We start from the raw sequence: 12353 nt of genomic DNA, 5'->3' as shown, positions 1-12353 counted from the left end.
TTATTGTGTCGTAAGCGTAACGAGTACAATTCTTGGCTGGGAATTTCACGATAAAATTAAATAAAGAAATGTAAATGTATGAGTGACTGATTAATGCCAGACCGCACAACAGTCATAGCAGATAAAGACATTTTTTTATGTAGGATTTGGAAAAGATGTTCGATAATGTATTACACCTCCTATGTAAAGAAATTATTTTCACTAGTAACATTAAAATTTTATAGATCTAGGATCTGCAAAAGGGATTTAATAATGTATTGTCCCTCCTATGTAAGGAAAATTAATTTCCATTAATGACAACAAAAGGAAAAATTACTATCACAATGGGCTTTTCCGTTCAACATTGTCATAGATGAGACTTAGAAGGCATCACCTCCTTTAGATGACATTCAAGTATGAAATCACAAGCAATATGTGAACATTAGCTCACCAAACCATAACATTTTTAGATTTCCTGGGTACTGCCCAAATCAAATATGGTGGGAGGTTAAAATTGAGGGGAATGAGACCGTCTCCCGAAATCCCGAGACGCTCTACGCCGCGACGCCTTTGTAGCTTTTAGGACAGCGTACGTTTCCGAGGCACCGTCAGGGATAAAGGTAGGTCCTGTCAGTTTTTCCGCGATTTTTTTGAATTTCTCTAAATAACTGCTTTGCCTATAATATCGACTCTTCGGCTCGTATCAAGTGTGTGTACAGTTTCGAAGTGAAGAAGTGATTTTGACAGGTGTTAATTGGTGAGGCAAAGCAGTGGAATGTGTGGAATCTCCTCGAAAATCACTGCTGACTAAAAATACGCTGTGTGTGGCTTAATGCTTACTATACGTATCTTACTAGGCAATATCTGATTCTGGATTTACTATTTTATATGAAATTACTATAAATGGCAACAGTGGTTGTAGCGGGTTTCTTGTGACGTCACCACAGATTATTTATGGCTGCGATTAAATTTGCTTTTTCTAACATACTCCTTTGGTTAAAAATTCCGCTTCTGAGATATTTCTTAATTATATTATAAGCATAACTGGATATTGCTAAATCTGAAGTTTTTCCTTAATTCAGTAAACAAGGCCCACATGAAATTAGCCACACCTACACCGCTAATGTGTTGCCAAAACTTACAAAACTCGCTTAAAAATAACTCGTCTCTACTGAAAACTTTCGTCGATATAACATATCTTCTTACAACATTGTTCTTTGACGCATTTTAACCAGAATACCGGATTGCAGCGATAAATCATCTGGTAATGTGTTAGTGAATAAAAAATTGGGGTCAAATTAGGCTGGTGGATTGGAACTCATGGACATAATAAAAATAGTACAAACTTAATGAGCATCTCTGGCAAACAAATCCCACATCTTCGGTTTATTTTTGACACATTTAAAAATAAAATCAAAAGTATGAGAACATTTTCTATACTTGGTTTAGCATTTATATTATTTTTTGAATAATTTATTTTTGCAGAAACTCTTAATTATCACAAAGAATTTAAATTTACAATTGGGATTTACTTCTGTCAGTGTTACATGTTCAACTCGCCATAATGTCAAGAAATTATGAAAGTTTAATTAATATAGAGCATCCCAAAAAAATAGTGTATAGATGAGACCCTTATATGAAGTTACTAAAGACTTAGCGTTATACTTATATCCAACATTAATAACAAACGCAATACAGGATGTAAAGCTAAAAATTATTATTTTTATATTTTTTTAAATATGTAATTGGGGAAATTTGTTTTACTGCGGTTCGCAAACGCAAAATAAATCGTAGATAATATATCTGGAGAAGAAATATGTATGTAAATAAAATGTGGTCCATCAAGTGAAGGCCATCCTGTATACGGGGCAAATTTTTTAAAGTGAAACAAGACATTTACTTGAAATTAGTTTTAGTTGGCGGTTAGTCATAATAGGATAATACAATTTAATTTTTAAGTTATTTGGGGCTAAGGTGGGTTTATTCTCTTGATTTTTTTTTACGTGATATTTTGTTGTAGAAGAGGACATTTTAAAATTTATTTGGAATGAGAAAGAAATTTGGAAACTTCGATGTGGTGCCCAACTTGGTTAAAGACTAATTTTTAATACAATTAAAGTTTAAAAAAATCAAATATGTGTTATAAAAGTAATTATTACTAAGTGGATTAATTAATACAACGTGAACAGACTTGTCATGTCGATTTTTATATAGTTTTAACTGCTTTATCTTAATACAAAAAGATATTGCAAACATGATGAAACAGCTGTATACACGTTATTTCGCTTACCGAAATTATTGACCTCGCCTGGGGCTTGGGCGTAAACTTTCGTTTCGCTTGTAACATGTTTCTTACTATTCTACTAATATAATATACTAATATCAAATCAAAGAATTTTATCTATAATGAATACTGCCGTGAAAAACAAAGTTGACTCAGGATATTCCGGTATGAAGACCTAAATTTTAATTCTATACAATTTTCTTTAATAATTTTTTGTCGTATTTCCCACATAATTTACTTAGGACGGCAACTCTATACTGTGCATGAAAATAAGTGTTTTTTTTGTAAATTTAAATTGAAAACTTGTTATATTTTATAAGAGTTATTTTACCTATCTGGGACATATACATGTGTTTTTTTTCTATTTTCATTTTCTTTCCAAAATAACATATTTAACCTAAACCTTAAGAACACACTTTATAGAGCAACAAAGAACTTGTAAAAATTTTAAAAATCATGAATTTGGCGAGTCTCTTGGAGTCTCAAGTACGTGTGTAAACCACCCATTATGAGTCAACATATCATGAAATGGTTTTAAGTAATGAACTTGTTTCACTTGTAAAATTATGGAACTAAATATATGAATATTTACATCATAATTTTTATGCATATTCCAATGTAACAATAGTCAGGACAATTGAAGAACAATAGCCATTCCAAAAGAACAGCTTTGCTCGAAATAAGAGGGCTAAAATTCTAAAATTCCGAAAGATAAATATCCAAAATCCCTAATAGTAATAAAGTAGTAAACCTTTATAATTATAATCAATTCGAAATTTTCACCCACAAATCTATCGATATCACGCAATCAGATTTGCTCGGAATCAGCTATTTTAGTAACTTGATTTAAAAAATTTGTGTGCCTAAGTGTAACATTAAGTGATTTAATACTTCGCCTAAAAATATGCGCTCTCCCATCTCATCTAATTTTAGTCGCACATTCCGGAACTGCATCGACACACATTCCCAAACTCTTGTCCTTCGGTCAAACTATAATTTCCTAAACCACGACAACTGCAAACGACATTAACTACAGAGCAAAACAATATTCATACACCAAAATAACCGCCTAATAATCACTCTGTGACACAAATTCTTCATTTATTTCGGTCTTTGGGCAGCAGGTGCGAAGTTTCCTTGACTTGACAAGGCGACAACGGACATCTGAACCTAAATATCGATTTTTATTATCGATTTCAGGTACTCCTTGTTTCTTGTTCTTGCTAGAGCGACCACCAAAAAACCGCCACCATGGACGCGATCAAGAAGAAGATGCAAGCGATGAAGCTTGAGAAGGACAATGCGGCGGACAAAGCCGATGCGATGGAAGGACAGGCCAAGGATGCCAATGCCCGCGTCGATAAGCTCAATGAAGAAGTAAAAATCCATTCGCTCTAATCTTTCTGAATCGCTAACCTGAGTTTAATTTTGCACAGCTTCGTGAGCTTCAAAAGAAACTGTCCCAAGTAGAACAAGACCTCGTCAGCACCAAGAATCATCTGGAACAATCCAACAAGGACTTGGAAGAGAAAGACAAGGCTCTTGTTGCTGTATGCATCAAAAAACAACTAGTAAAACAACTGTTTAGTGACTTTCATTTCAATTCAGGCTGAGTCTGACGTAGCAGCCCAAAATAGGAAGCTTCAACTTATTGAAGAAGACCTTGAGCGCTCTGAAGAACGTCTGGCCACCGCTACCACCAAATTGGCTGAAGCCTCACAAGCCGCTGATGAATCTTCCCGGTAAACACACCTTTCACCATGAGTTGTTAATCTCTAAAATCGCCCATCCAAACAGTATGTGCAAAGTATTGGAAAATCGCGCCCAACAAGACGAAGAACGTATGGACCAGCTGACCAACCAATTGAAAGAAGCCCGTCTCTTGGCTGAAGATGCTGATAACAAATCCGATGAAGTCTCCCGCAAGCTGGCCTTCGTTGAAGATGAACTTGAAGTAGCCGAAGATCGTGTTAAAGGTGGCGATGCCAAGATCATGGAATTGGAAGAAGAACTTAAAGTCGTCGGCAACTCTCTCAAGTCTCTGGAGGTGTCGGAAGAGAAGGCCAACCAGAGAGTAGAGGAGTTCAAGAAGCAGTTGAAATCTTTGACTGTCAAGCTAAAGGAGGCTGAAGCCCGCGCCGAGTTCGCCGAAAAGACTGTGAAAAAGTTGCAGAAGGAGGTGGACAGGCTCGAAGGTGCGTTTCGCATAGTTTTCGCCCTGTGTTATAATGCTTCGCTTATTTTATGCTGCTATGGCATTTTTCAGATTTCGTGTTCAAGGAAAAAAACAAGTATATGGGCATTGTGACAGATATAGACAAGACTTTTGTCGAAATGTCTTCTTTGGGACAAAAGAAGTAAACACAATTCATATTCCACTTTTTACACTTACACTTAGATAATTGGTCATTTTTTAAAATTTGCAACCACTTAAATTATTTAGTTATTAAGTTCAGTAGACAATAGCACACAGCTTTAGCTTTCGTAATGCTTGCCAATACCAGATCTTCTTTTCTCGCTTTTGCTTCTGCGCTTCCTATTTTCTTTTGGTAAGTTTATGGTGTTTCGAAATGAGTACCTGTGTGTCTGAATGCTTATGTAACCTCCCATTGCTTGTAAAATGTTGATGTCGACTGATTAGGAATATGTTGCTAATAAATTTGTCTACTGTTTCAGACGAGTTGGGTATCAACAAGGACAGATACAAGTCTCTTGCCGACGAGATGGACTCCACTTTCGCCGAATTGGCTGGCTATTAAATCACGTTCATCAGCTATTCAAGCTTTTATCGTTTCTTAAAAAAATGTGTATATTGTTGTATTTTTGATGTAAACTTACTATTACTTGTTCTAATGCACCATCACTTATATTTTTAAGATCCTGTACAATAAATTCGTTTGGGAAATGTAAATGTTTTGATCCGAGTTCGGTGCGTATCTTTATATGAAAACACACATAATGTGTCACGTTGATTACTTATTAAATGAAAAAAACACACGTTATCGTCTTTGTTTTATAATTTTTTTACATTAAAGCCCTCGTATATGACTACAAGACAAAGAGTTTTTTCAATAACTCCCGTATCAATTAACTACCCCACGCGCCGAGTGACGTCATTATAAACCCTGCGCATGCCGCCAACCCTTATTGATTGAATTGTCCGGCAGGAAGGTTTGTGACTAACAGGGTTCACAGTAGATAATTTCGAGAAATTCGTTGGTGTTTCTGTATTTGAAACTGATCAAACGCCCTGCTTTAAGAGTTTTCGGTAACAGAGGCTGGATAGTGTTTAATTCAAGATTGGATTGTTAGTTGAAAGCATTTAAGCAGCGATATGGCTGAGGAGGGGCCTATCATCAAACCTGTACATGGAGGTATGTTTTGAATTTTTTTAAGCACTGGAAACTTAACTACGACGTTAACATAAAATCTTTTAATGATAGTAATGGTATTACGAAGTTGTGAAAATAAGGGCTATCTATTCAGCAAATAAACAATCAATAAAATTAGCATTTTTCGGAATAGAAATTTTGAATCGTCTCAGTTGTCTGAATTCATGGCTCATGCAGAAATTACATTCGCTCAAGCTTCAATTCAGATTTAGCATTCAATCCAGCTCAAAAATTCAAAAATCTTAATAGTTTTCAATCACAATGCAATGCGTATTACATTAAATCTATATTACTGAACCCTTCTCTGAACCCTTGTCTGTCTTTATATGCTCGTTTGGATTTTCCTGCATATGATTCCTTACCCATGTTGTCTGTCTATAAATATTACTTGTTTTCTTCCTCTCTAAATATTTCCTGACCCCCCCCCCCCTTCCCAATTTTTTTTTTCGGAAAAAAGCTAATTCAATTATGTTCTTTGTAGGCACTTGCACCAAGGAAATTACCTTCAAACTCGATTTATTGATGAAATTTCTATTGCAATATTTGCTAATAAACTGACTTTGGAAGTAAACTCGTATCAAGTTTATTGATGTCAATGACAACCAATTCCATAGAAATCAAGAATCTGACTAATCCCTAGACTCCGTTTCAACGTTTCTATAGCAATTAGCATGATATTAAAACTGACAGAACTTTAATAATTTGACCCCTAATAGACGGTGAATTTCATGTAATTTGATATATACAAGGTGCTATTTCCATCATATCATCAAAAAGTGATTTAATTACCTTTTGATTTGCAATTTATTATTTTATGATTAAACGCATGCTAGTAATTGGCTTAAAATTTAAGCATACAGTACTTCCAGAGATTTTTGCCTAATTAACTAAGATCTCTTGTTGAAATTGGCCAGATATGTCAGTTAAGGGATCTGAAATTCATCAAACTTTATGGTCTATTAGGCAACAAGACCAAATCGTTACGTTAAAGTTTTAAGCAGTTTACGACCGCATTGACTTTGATATCATTAGTTAATTCTATAAAATTTAATATAATAAATAGGGAAGTTCAGATTAGTTAGATTTTATTATACATTATACATATTCTCTTTTCTTGATACTTTTGAAAAAAATATGTAAATATTGCATGTCCCGCTAGTTGTCCATTTTACTACCCAGACACAAAATCGTCGATTTTACATACGCCCAAGCAAATCTCGGGTCAAATGGCTTATAATATGTAAAGCAAATAAAACATAAAATTCCGATAAGTATTTTACTTTCAATAGGAAATGGATATATTGAATTAGACTAATAGACATACCTTGAATCTGTATTATCCTATTCTAACCACTTTCCGCTCTCATTATTTTAACATATTGAGGACATGTTGGTGCTGTATGGATCTTATTAGTGTTACTATATTTATCTCAATACTATTAGCGAGGAGATTCATATTTTCCTGGATTTTGTTAACATCTTATTGATTTATATACCTGCTTTTGTATTATTCGAGGAAAATGAAAATTTTCAAGCCCTCTACCAGACTTAATGCCATATATCCTTTTTCAAGCCCCGCAAAATAGATTTGAAGCTAGCTACATGTTTCGTCACGCCCAGAAGTTAATATTAACGAATTATCTGAGGGGAAAGCAAAATTATTTTTATTATTATTATTAAGGCTATTTTTTAATCACTCAAAATATAACATAAAAAATGTCAATGTTTGAACGACTGTTTCTCACTAAATTCCTGCATTGTCAACTTATCACAATATGCAGTTAACTACTCCATCATCGGACTATGCATCGGAGGTGTAACTTTCGCTGTCATGGTACTGCTTGGTACCTACTATTGCTACCAGCGCCGCCGGCGATTGCGCGCAAAACGTAATGGCCCTGACCAACCCTTGGCGTTCCACTCTCATCGTAGACCCACAGCAGTAAAATCTCCTGCAGGCACAGGGAGTGGCACTCACTACCTCAAAAAGAGTCCCAGTCCTACTGGTGTGTCCAAGACACCCCCAGGAGTAAGAGTTTCTGGAAGTTTTTGTATATTTAATGTTACTCTATTTTACTAGTTGCTATCGCCGCAAACTCCTAGCCCTACTGGCATTGTAGGGCCTCTTGAGAGTGGAGTGTCCAGCCATCCGCACTTTGAACCCAGAGTTGAGAATCAGGTAAGTTTTTGCAAATCAGAAGTAATTGTTTCTGTAGGATTATGGGTGGAGGACAACGAACCTCCCGAACGAAGAAAATAATTTAACGAGGCATTGATGGTTCTTGATTTTATTTGAAACTTTGAAAAAAATAATATTGCTCTGTTGTAGGCTCCGAAGGACACGTGCACGGCTGAAAATGAGCGCCAGAGCCCCACCAAGGAAGAACAAGAAACGAACGAGAAGAACCTGCAACAAAGCATTGCGTATTTGGGGCAATTAGTATTCAAATTAAGGTAGGACTTATGAGCTCTTCCTTGAGGAAATGTAAATGCATATAGCAGTCACATGGCATTATGATTTTATTAGGGGATATTCTATGGACCGAAAGTGTCAGCATATGGATGCAACAATAATCGATGTTAGTTAAAAACGTGAAAAAGCCATATTTCTGGTTAAATTTTCAGGCAGCGTGAAACGTGATCTGGGCATCAACCGGAAAATCGGATAAATACATTTTCACCTACTTTGCTACCGAGGAAAATTACCTCGGATATTCAGGTACGGCAGCGGGATTGCCAGTTAAATTTATACGAATGAAATATAAAATCCAACGAAACCTGAGCAACATTTAAAGCTGCCTCTAAGATTCAGATCTCGAGTAATTAGCAAATCGAATTTGCATGAGCCTTGGTCTTTAAAAATTTTATGAGTAAATGCAGAATGTTTCAAATTTTTATCGATTGGAAACCGCAGGAGATACAGAGTAATGATATGACTGGAAGTTTAACCCTGCGTGCCGAGTGGAAAAAAGTTGCTTAATTAGGAAAAGTGGTACACCATCATGTAACAAATTCAGTATATTTTCTCCAAAATTTACTTACTTAAACTAGGCGAACAATCGAACATTTTTACCCTAATATTTCAGATATAAACATGACAAGAACGCCCTCATCGTCTCCGTGGTTCGGTGCAAGGATCTGCCGGCCAAAGATCCCAACACTGGATCCAGTGACCCATACGTCAAACTGCAACTTTTACCTGACAAACAACACAAAGTATTCCATGAACCCTTAAGAAACCTCCCGTTAACAATACTTTTTCACAGGTGAAAACACGGGTATTGCGCAAAACTCGTAACCCAGTATACGACGAAGACTTCACCTTCTACGGTATCAGTTTCAACCAACTACCCAGTATAACGCTACATTTCGTAATCCTGAGTTTCGATCGTTACAGCAGAGACGACATCATCGGGGAAGTTTTTTGCGCACTCAGCAACGTCGATATTGCGCAAATCGAGACTCAACAGATGGCTCTGTCTAGGGAGATACAACCAAGAAGCCTAAAGGTAACTCATGAGAGGATGACGATAAAATTAACAAAAATATGGGCTGAAAATGTATGAAAAGAAAGTATACATATGTCTCCCGAAAAGAACCCCAAAAGGGAATGTAAAATAAGGTATAAAAATATCCTGTTTTTCAGATGTTGACCCTGAAAAAATCACCAAAGCTCACATATTATTAGTACTAGTTTCGTGCGGCGCAATTTCTTTCTTATGAATTTTTAAAGTGTAAACACTGAAAACAAGAATGGGGAAGAAGATTGAAAGAACATCTATACGAGGTGGATAATAATGGCCACCCACATAGGCCAAAAAATTATATGTTCTAAGGACGTTTACGGGGATTCTATTATTTCCGTATTCGAGAATATTGAACTAAGGTGGCTTAAACGACAGTCAGACTGATAATATCACTCAAATAAAAAATTTTTCAAATCCTCGATTTTTCCACAAACTCTAAGAAACAAATATAACAAATTATATGATTCATCTCGAGTCAGGTTAACCGCAGGCAATATCAACGGCAAATTTGTTGAGCCAGCAGGAAAATATCTTACCAACGCCATCTGCCGTATCTATGAATAGGGTATATCATTTAATTAAATTAAGTTATCGAGATGTGCACATGAGCGAGTTTATAAAATCCTTTAAATTTAATATTTTGTCAAATGCATCTTTCAAATCCCAAGGGGTCAACATATGTAGGTAGAATAATTTATGTTGCAAAGGAAGAAAGGGCTATTTCTCCCGTAGATTGATGCTTGACTTGAAACTGGAGGAAAAGCGGAATTATTCTTTTTCGAAACGAAACTTCCTGAACTAAATTTTCTTATTATACTGCAGAAAAAGTGTAATTTTCTTTAGATAAGATCTCAAGGACGTGGGGAGCTTCTCGTATCTCTATGTTGGCAACCCGCGGCAAACCGTTTGACTGTGGTTGTGCTTAAAGCTAGAAACTTGCCAAAAATGGATGTTACCGGTATGTTTTTTCTCTCATACCTGGGAGAAAACTAACCTAATACCAACCAGGTTTGGCTGATCCTTACGTTAAGATTTACTTACTCTACAACGGTCAACGCATCGCCAAAAAGAAAACCCATGTGAAGAAGAGAACTCTAATGCCCGTTTTCAACGAGAGCTTTGTCTTTGACGTCCCGCCTAATGGTCAGTCCCTAGATGGAATCAGCCTGGAGTTCTTACTTCTGGACTGGGATAGAGTCACTAAAAATGAAGTAATTTATAGAACTTGCCCTCAAGACTCAAGTAGTTAACAGTGTCCTTTAGGTTATTGGAAGGCTTGAGCTAGGAGGCGCCAAATGCACCGGTTCAGCCCTTTCTCACTGGAAAGAAGTTTGCAACTCTCCAAGGAGACAAATAGCGGACTGGCACAAATTAAAGGAGTAAATAGGGATGGTAATCGTAGGTTAAAAGGGATGTAGTGTAATAAATCTGTGTACGGAGTGAGTCCAAAATGCACTCAATTTCGTTTACATGCCAAACATGAGAATTTATACAATAGATTGCACTATTTTAGAAAAGTGTATGGGAAACTTGTTTGTTGCTTGCGTAAGCCGGCTTTCATTGTAACACGGATGATGTATAAATATAAGATTATTAGTTAGTAATAGATTAGGCAGGAGAGTAATTTTTATATAATAATCCCAAATTGGCAAACTTCATTGTTTCAAATTTGATAAAACAAAAACGGTCAGGGTTTGCGTATAGCGCATAGATTCGAGGTGTAAGCCGCGGTTTTAGTGACTTAGCCCAAATTGTATAACCTAAAATCTTAAATACTCCATCTTAACACTCTATTAACTAACCGTTATTTTCTATACATAACATAATGTAGGTAATAAATTGGGTTGCAGCTTTCTAGTCTTGTTCATTTAAAACTCTTTGTGATACATATTAGTATTATATTATTCTAACAAATGTATAAAAACGTACCAGCACTATTCTTGCGCATTCTAATCTTAGTATTAGATAGATAATTGCTGCACCGTGAAACGTAAATTTAGAGAGCTTTTAGTCTGCCACAGGGCTGTTTTCTTATACGAATGCATACATACATATAATACGTAGGACAACGATATGTGGCACAATTTTCAGTGGTTCTCGTTGCATTTACGGTGCAACGTAAAATGCATGTAACAAATTTTTCTTGTTCACTTTTTGTCAATAGACGCACATATCGACCTTTAACTTCCGTTACCTTCAATATGCTAATCTCCTTAAAAGGAAACAGTCGCCATAAATTTAATACGTGATTTAACCCGTGTTGATCAAATACATCTGGTATATTTACGAGTAAAAAGAATAAGGCGACATGGGCCATAAGCCTCCTCAACTCCTGAGGACATTATTATAAGCCAAATTCGGATTTGTGCAGGTTTGAACTGCAGAGTAGGGAAATTCGTGAGGACAGGAATGGGATAACATTAAAAAAGTTTCTAAGTATGAATTCTTGGCTCTATGATCTATAACACTTTAGTATAGGATTACGTACTTTAGATTACACCATGACTTTCTTTTGTAATTGCTTCTGGTTTTGTTTTATTGGTATTACCTACAAGCAGCATTAAATTTAATTCTGCCATGCACTTATAGGGTAGTTAAGTGTGGATTAAGGGCTAAAGTAATCTAATTTTTAAGAAGTGAAATTAACCAAAATTATAGTAAATTTTATTTTATTAAGGTCGCTTGTTGGAATTTAGTAATGCTTCATTTTTAATATTTTAACTTTGTATATAAATATCAACCGAATAAATGTTTAAAAAATATTTTTAGAGTTACATTTTTTCTTATGGTCATTCTCAATATTAGGGCCTTGGCACAGATTCAAATGAAATTATATATTAAAGATTCAATTCAATTAATTGCTCTTTAAATAACTAATGCTTGAATCATGGCTTAAGACGCTTATAATCATTCAAGTTTATGACTCCCATATCAAAATTTACGACTATGTGTACAGTTAATGTAGGTAATAATATTTTGTGTCAAACTGATACTAACAATAATCAAATTATTGATTAACTGATAGAATTTTAACACAATCAAAGCACTTAATGAAAATTTTTTTTCAATCAATCAATAATATTATAAAGCCTCGGGTAGTTACTGTCATCTTTCAGGTTTAGAAAAACCTTTTAAAAGCACTTATGAATAGTTGCTTTCTTTCATCAGTTT

At 35.4% G+C, this 12353-nt stretch overlaps 2 protein-coding genes and 1 long non-coding RNA gene across 4 annotated transcripts in view; 2 read left to right on the top strand and 1 right to left on the bottom strand.

Annotated features, from left to right (window-relative positions):
• Positions 1-461: 461 nt before the first annotated feature.
• Tm2 (tropomyosin 2) lies at positions 462-5261 on the top strand. 2 transcript variants are annotated; one of them, XM_066396118.1, is made up of 6 exons: positions 462-599; positions 3464-3640; positions 3700-3813; positions 3872-4005; positions 4061-4458; positions 4940-5261. In XM_066396118.1, the coding sequence occupies exons 2-6, from the start codon at positions 3515-3517 to the stop codon at positions 5020-5022; spliced, it is 855 nt and encodes a 284-aa protein (XP_066252215.1). In that variant the 5' UTR covers positions 462-599; positions 3464-3514; the 3' UTR covers positions 5023-5261. The 2 variants fall into 2 exon arrangements, with proteins under 2 accessions (XP_066252215.1, XP_066252214.1); XM_066396117.1 differs by having other exon boundaries at positions 4530-5023.
• Positions 5262-5414: 153 nt separating this feature from the next.
• Syt4 (Synaptotagmin 4) lies at positions 5415-11944 on the top strand. Its single transcript, XM_066396116.1, has 9 exons — positions 5415-5637; positions 7437-7684; positions 7736-7834; positions 7985-8109; positions 8742-8871; positions 8922-9164; positions 10026-10140; positions 10191-10393; positions 10446-11944. Exons 1-9 carry the CDS (start codon positions 5598-5600, stop codon positions 10563-10565), a joined length of 1323 nt encoding a protein of 440 aa, XP_066252213.1. The 5' UTR covers positions 5415-5597; the 3' UTR covers positions 10566-11944.
• The window catches only part of LOC136412884 (uncharacterized), a 65875-nt gene continuing 63787 nt past the window's right edge, over positions 10266-12353 (bottom strand). The window contains exon 3 of the long non-coding RNA XR_010752442.1: positions 10266-10382. This is a non-coding gene — a long non-coding RNA (uncharacterized lncRNA). The remainder of the gene's footprint in view (positions 10383-12353) is intronic.

Source organism: Euwallacea similis, chromosome 13, assembly GCF_039881205.1.
Source record: "Euwallacea similis isolate ESF13 chromosome 13, ESF131.1, whole genome shotgun sequence".
Classification (NCBI taxonomy): domain Eukaryota; kingdom Metazoa; phylum Arthropoda; class Insecta; order Coleoptera; family Curculionidae; genus Euwallacea; species Euwallacea similis.
The sequence above is the reverse complement of the archived record's forward strand: the minus strand, read 5'-3'. Positions and strand labels throughout refer to the sequence as shown.

Coding starts and splice junctions, on each gene's coding strand:
- Tm2 (XM_066396117.1), top strand. CDS start 3,515: ATGGACGCGATCAAGAAGAAGATGCAAGCGATGAAGCTTGAGAAGGAC. Junction 3,641..3,699: donor TCGATAAGCTCAATGAAGAA/GTAAAAATCCAT, acceptor AATTTTGCACAG/CTTCGTGAGCTTCAAAAGAA. Junction 4,459..4,529: donor GGAGGTGGACAGGCTCGAAG/GTGCGTTTCGCA, acceptor GGCATTTTTCAG/ATTTCGTGTTCAAGGAAAAA.
- Syt4 (XM_066396116.1), top strand. CDS start 5,598: ATGGCTGAGGAGGGGCCTATCATCAAACCTGTACATGGAG. Junction 7,685..7,735: donor TGTCCAAGACACCCCCAGGA/GTAAGAGTTTCT, acceptor CTATTTTACTAG/TTGCTATCGCCGCAAACTCC. Junction 8,872..8,921: donor TACCTGACAAACAACACAAA/GTATTCCATGAA, acceptor ACTTTTTCACAG/GTGAAAACACGGGTATTGCG.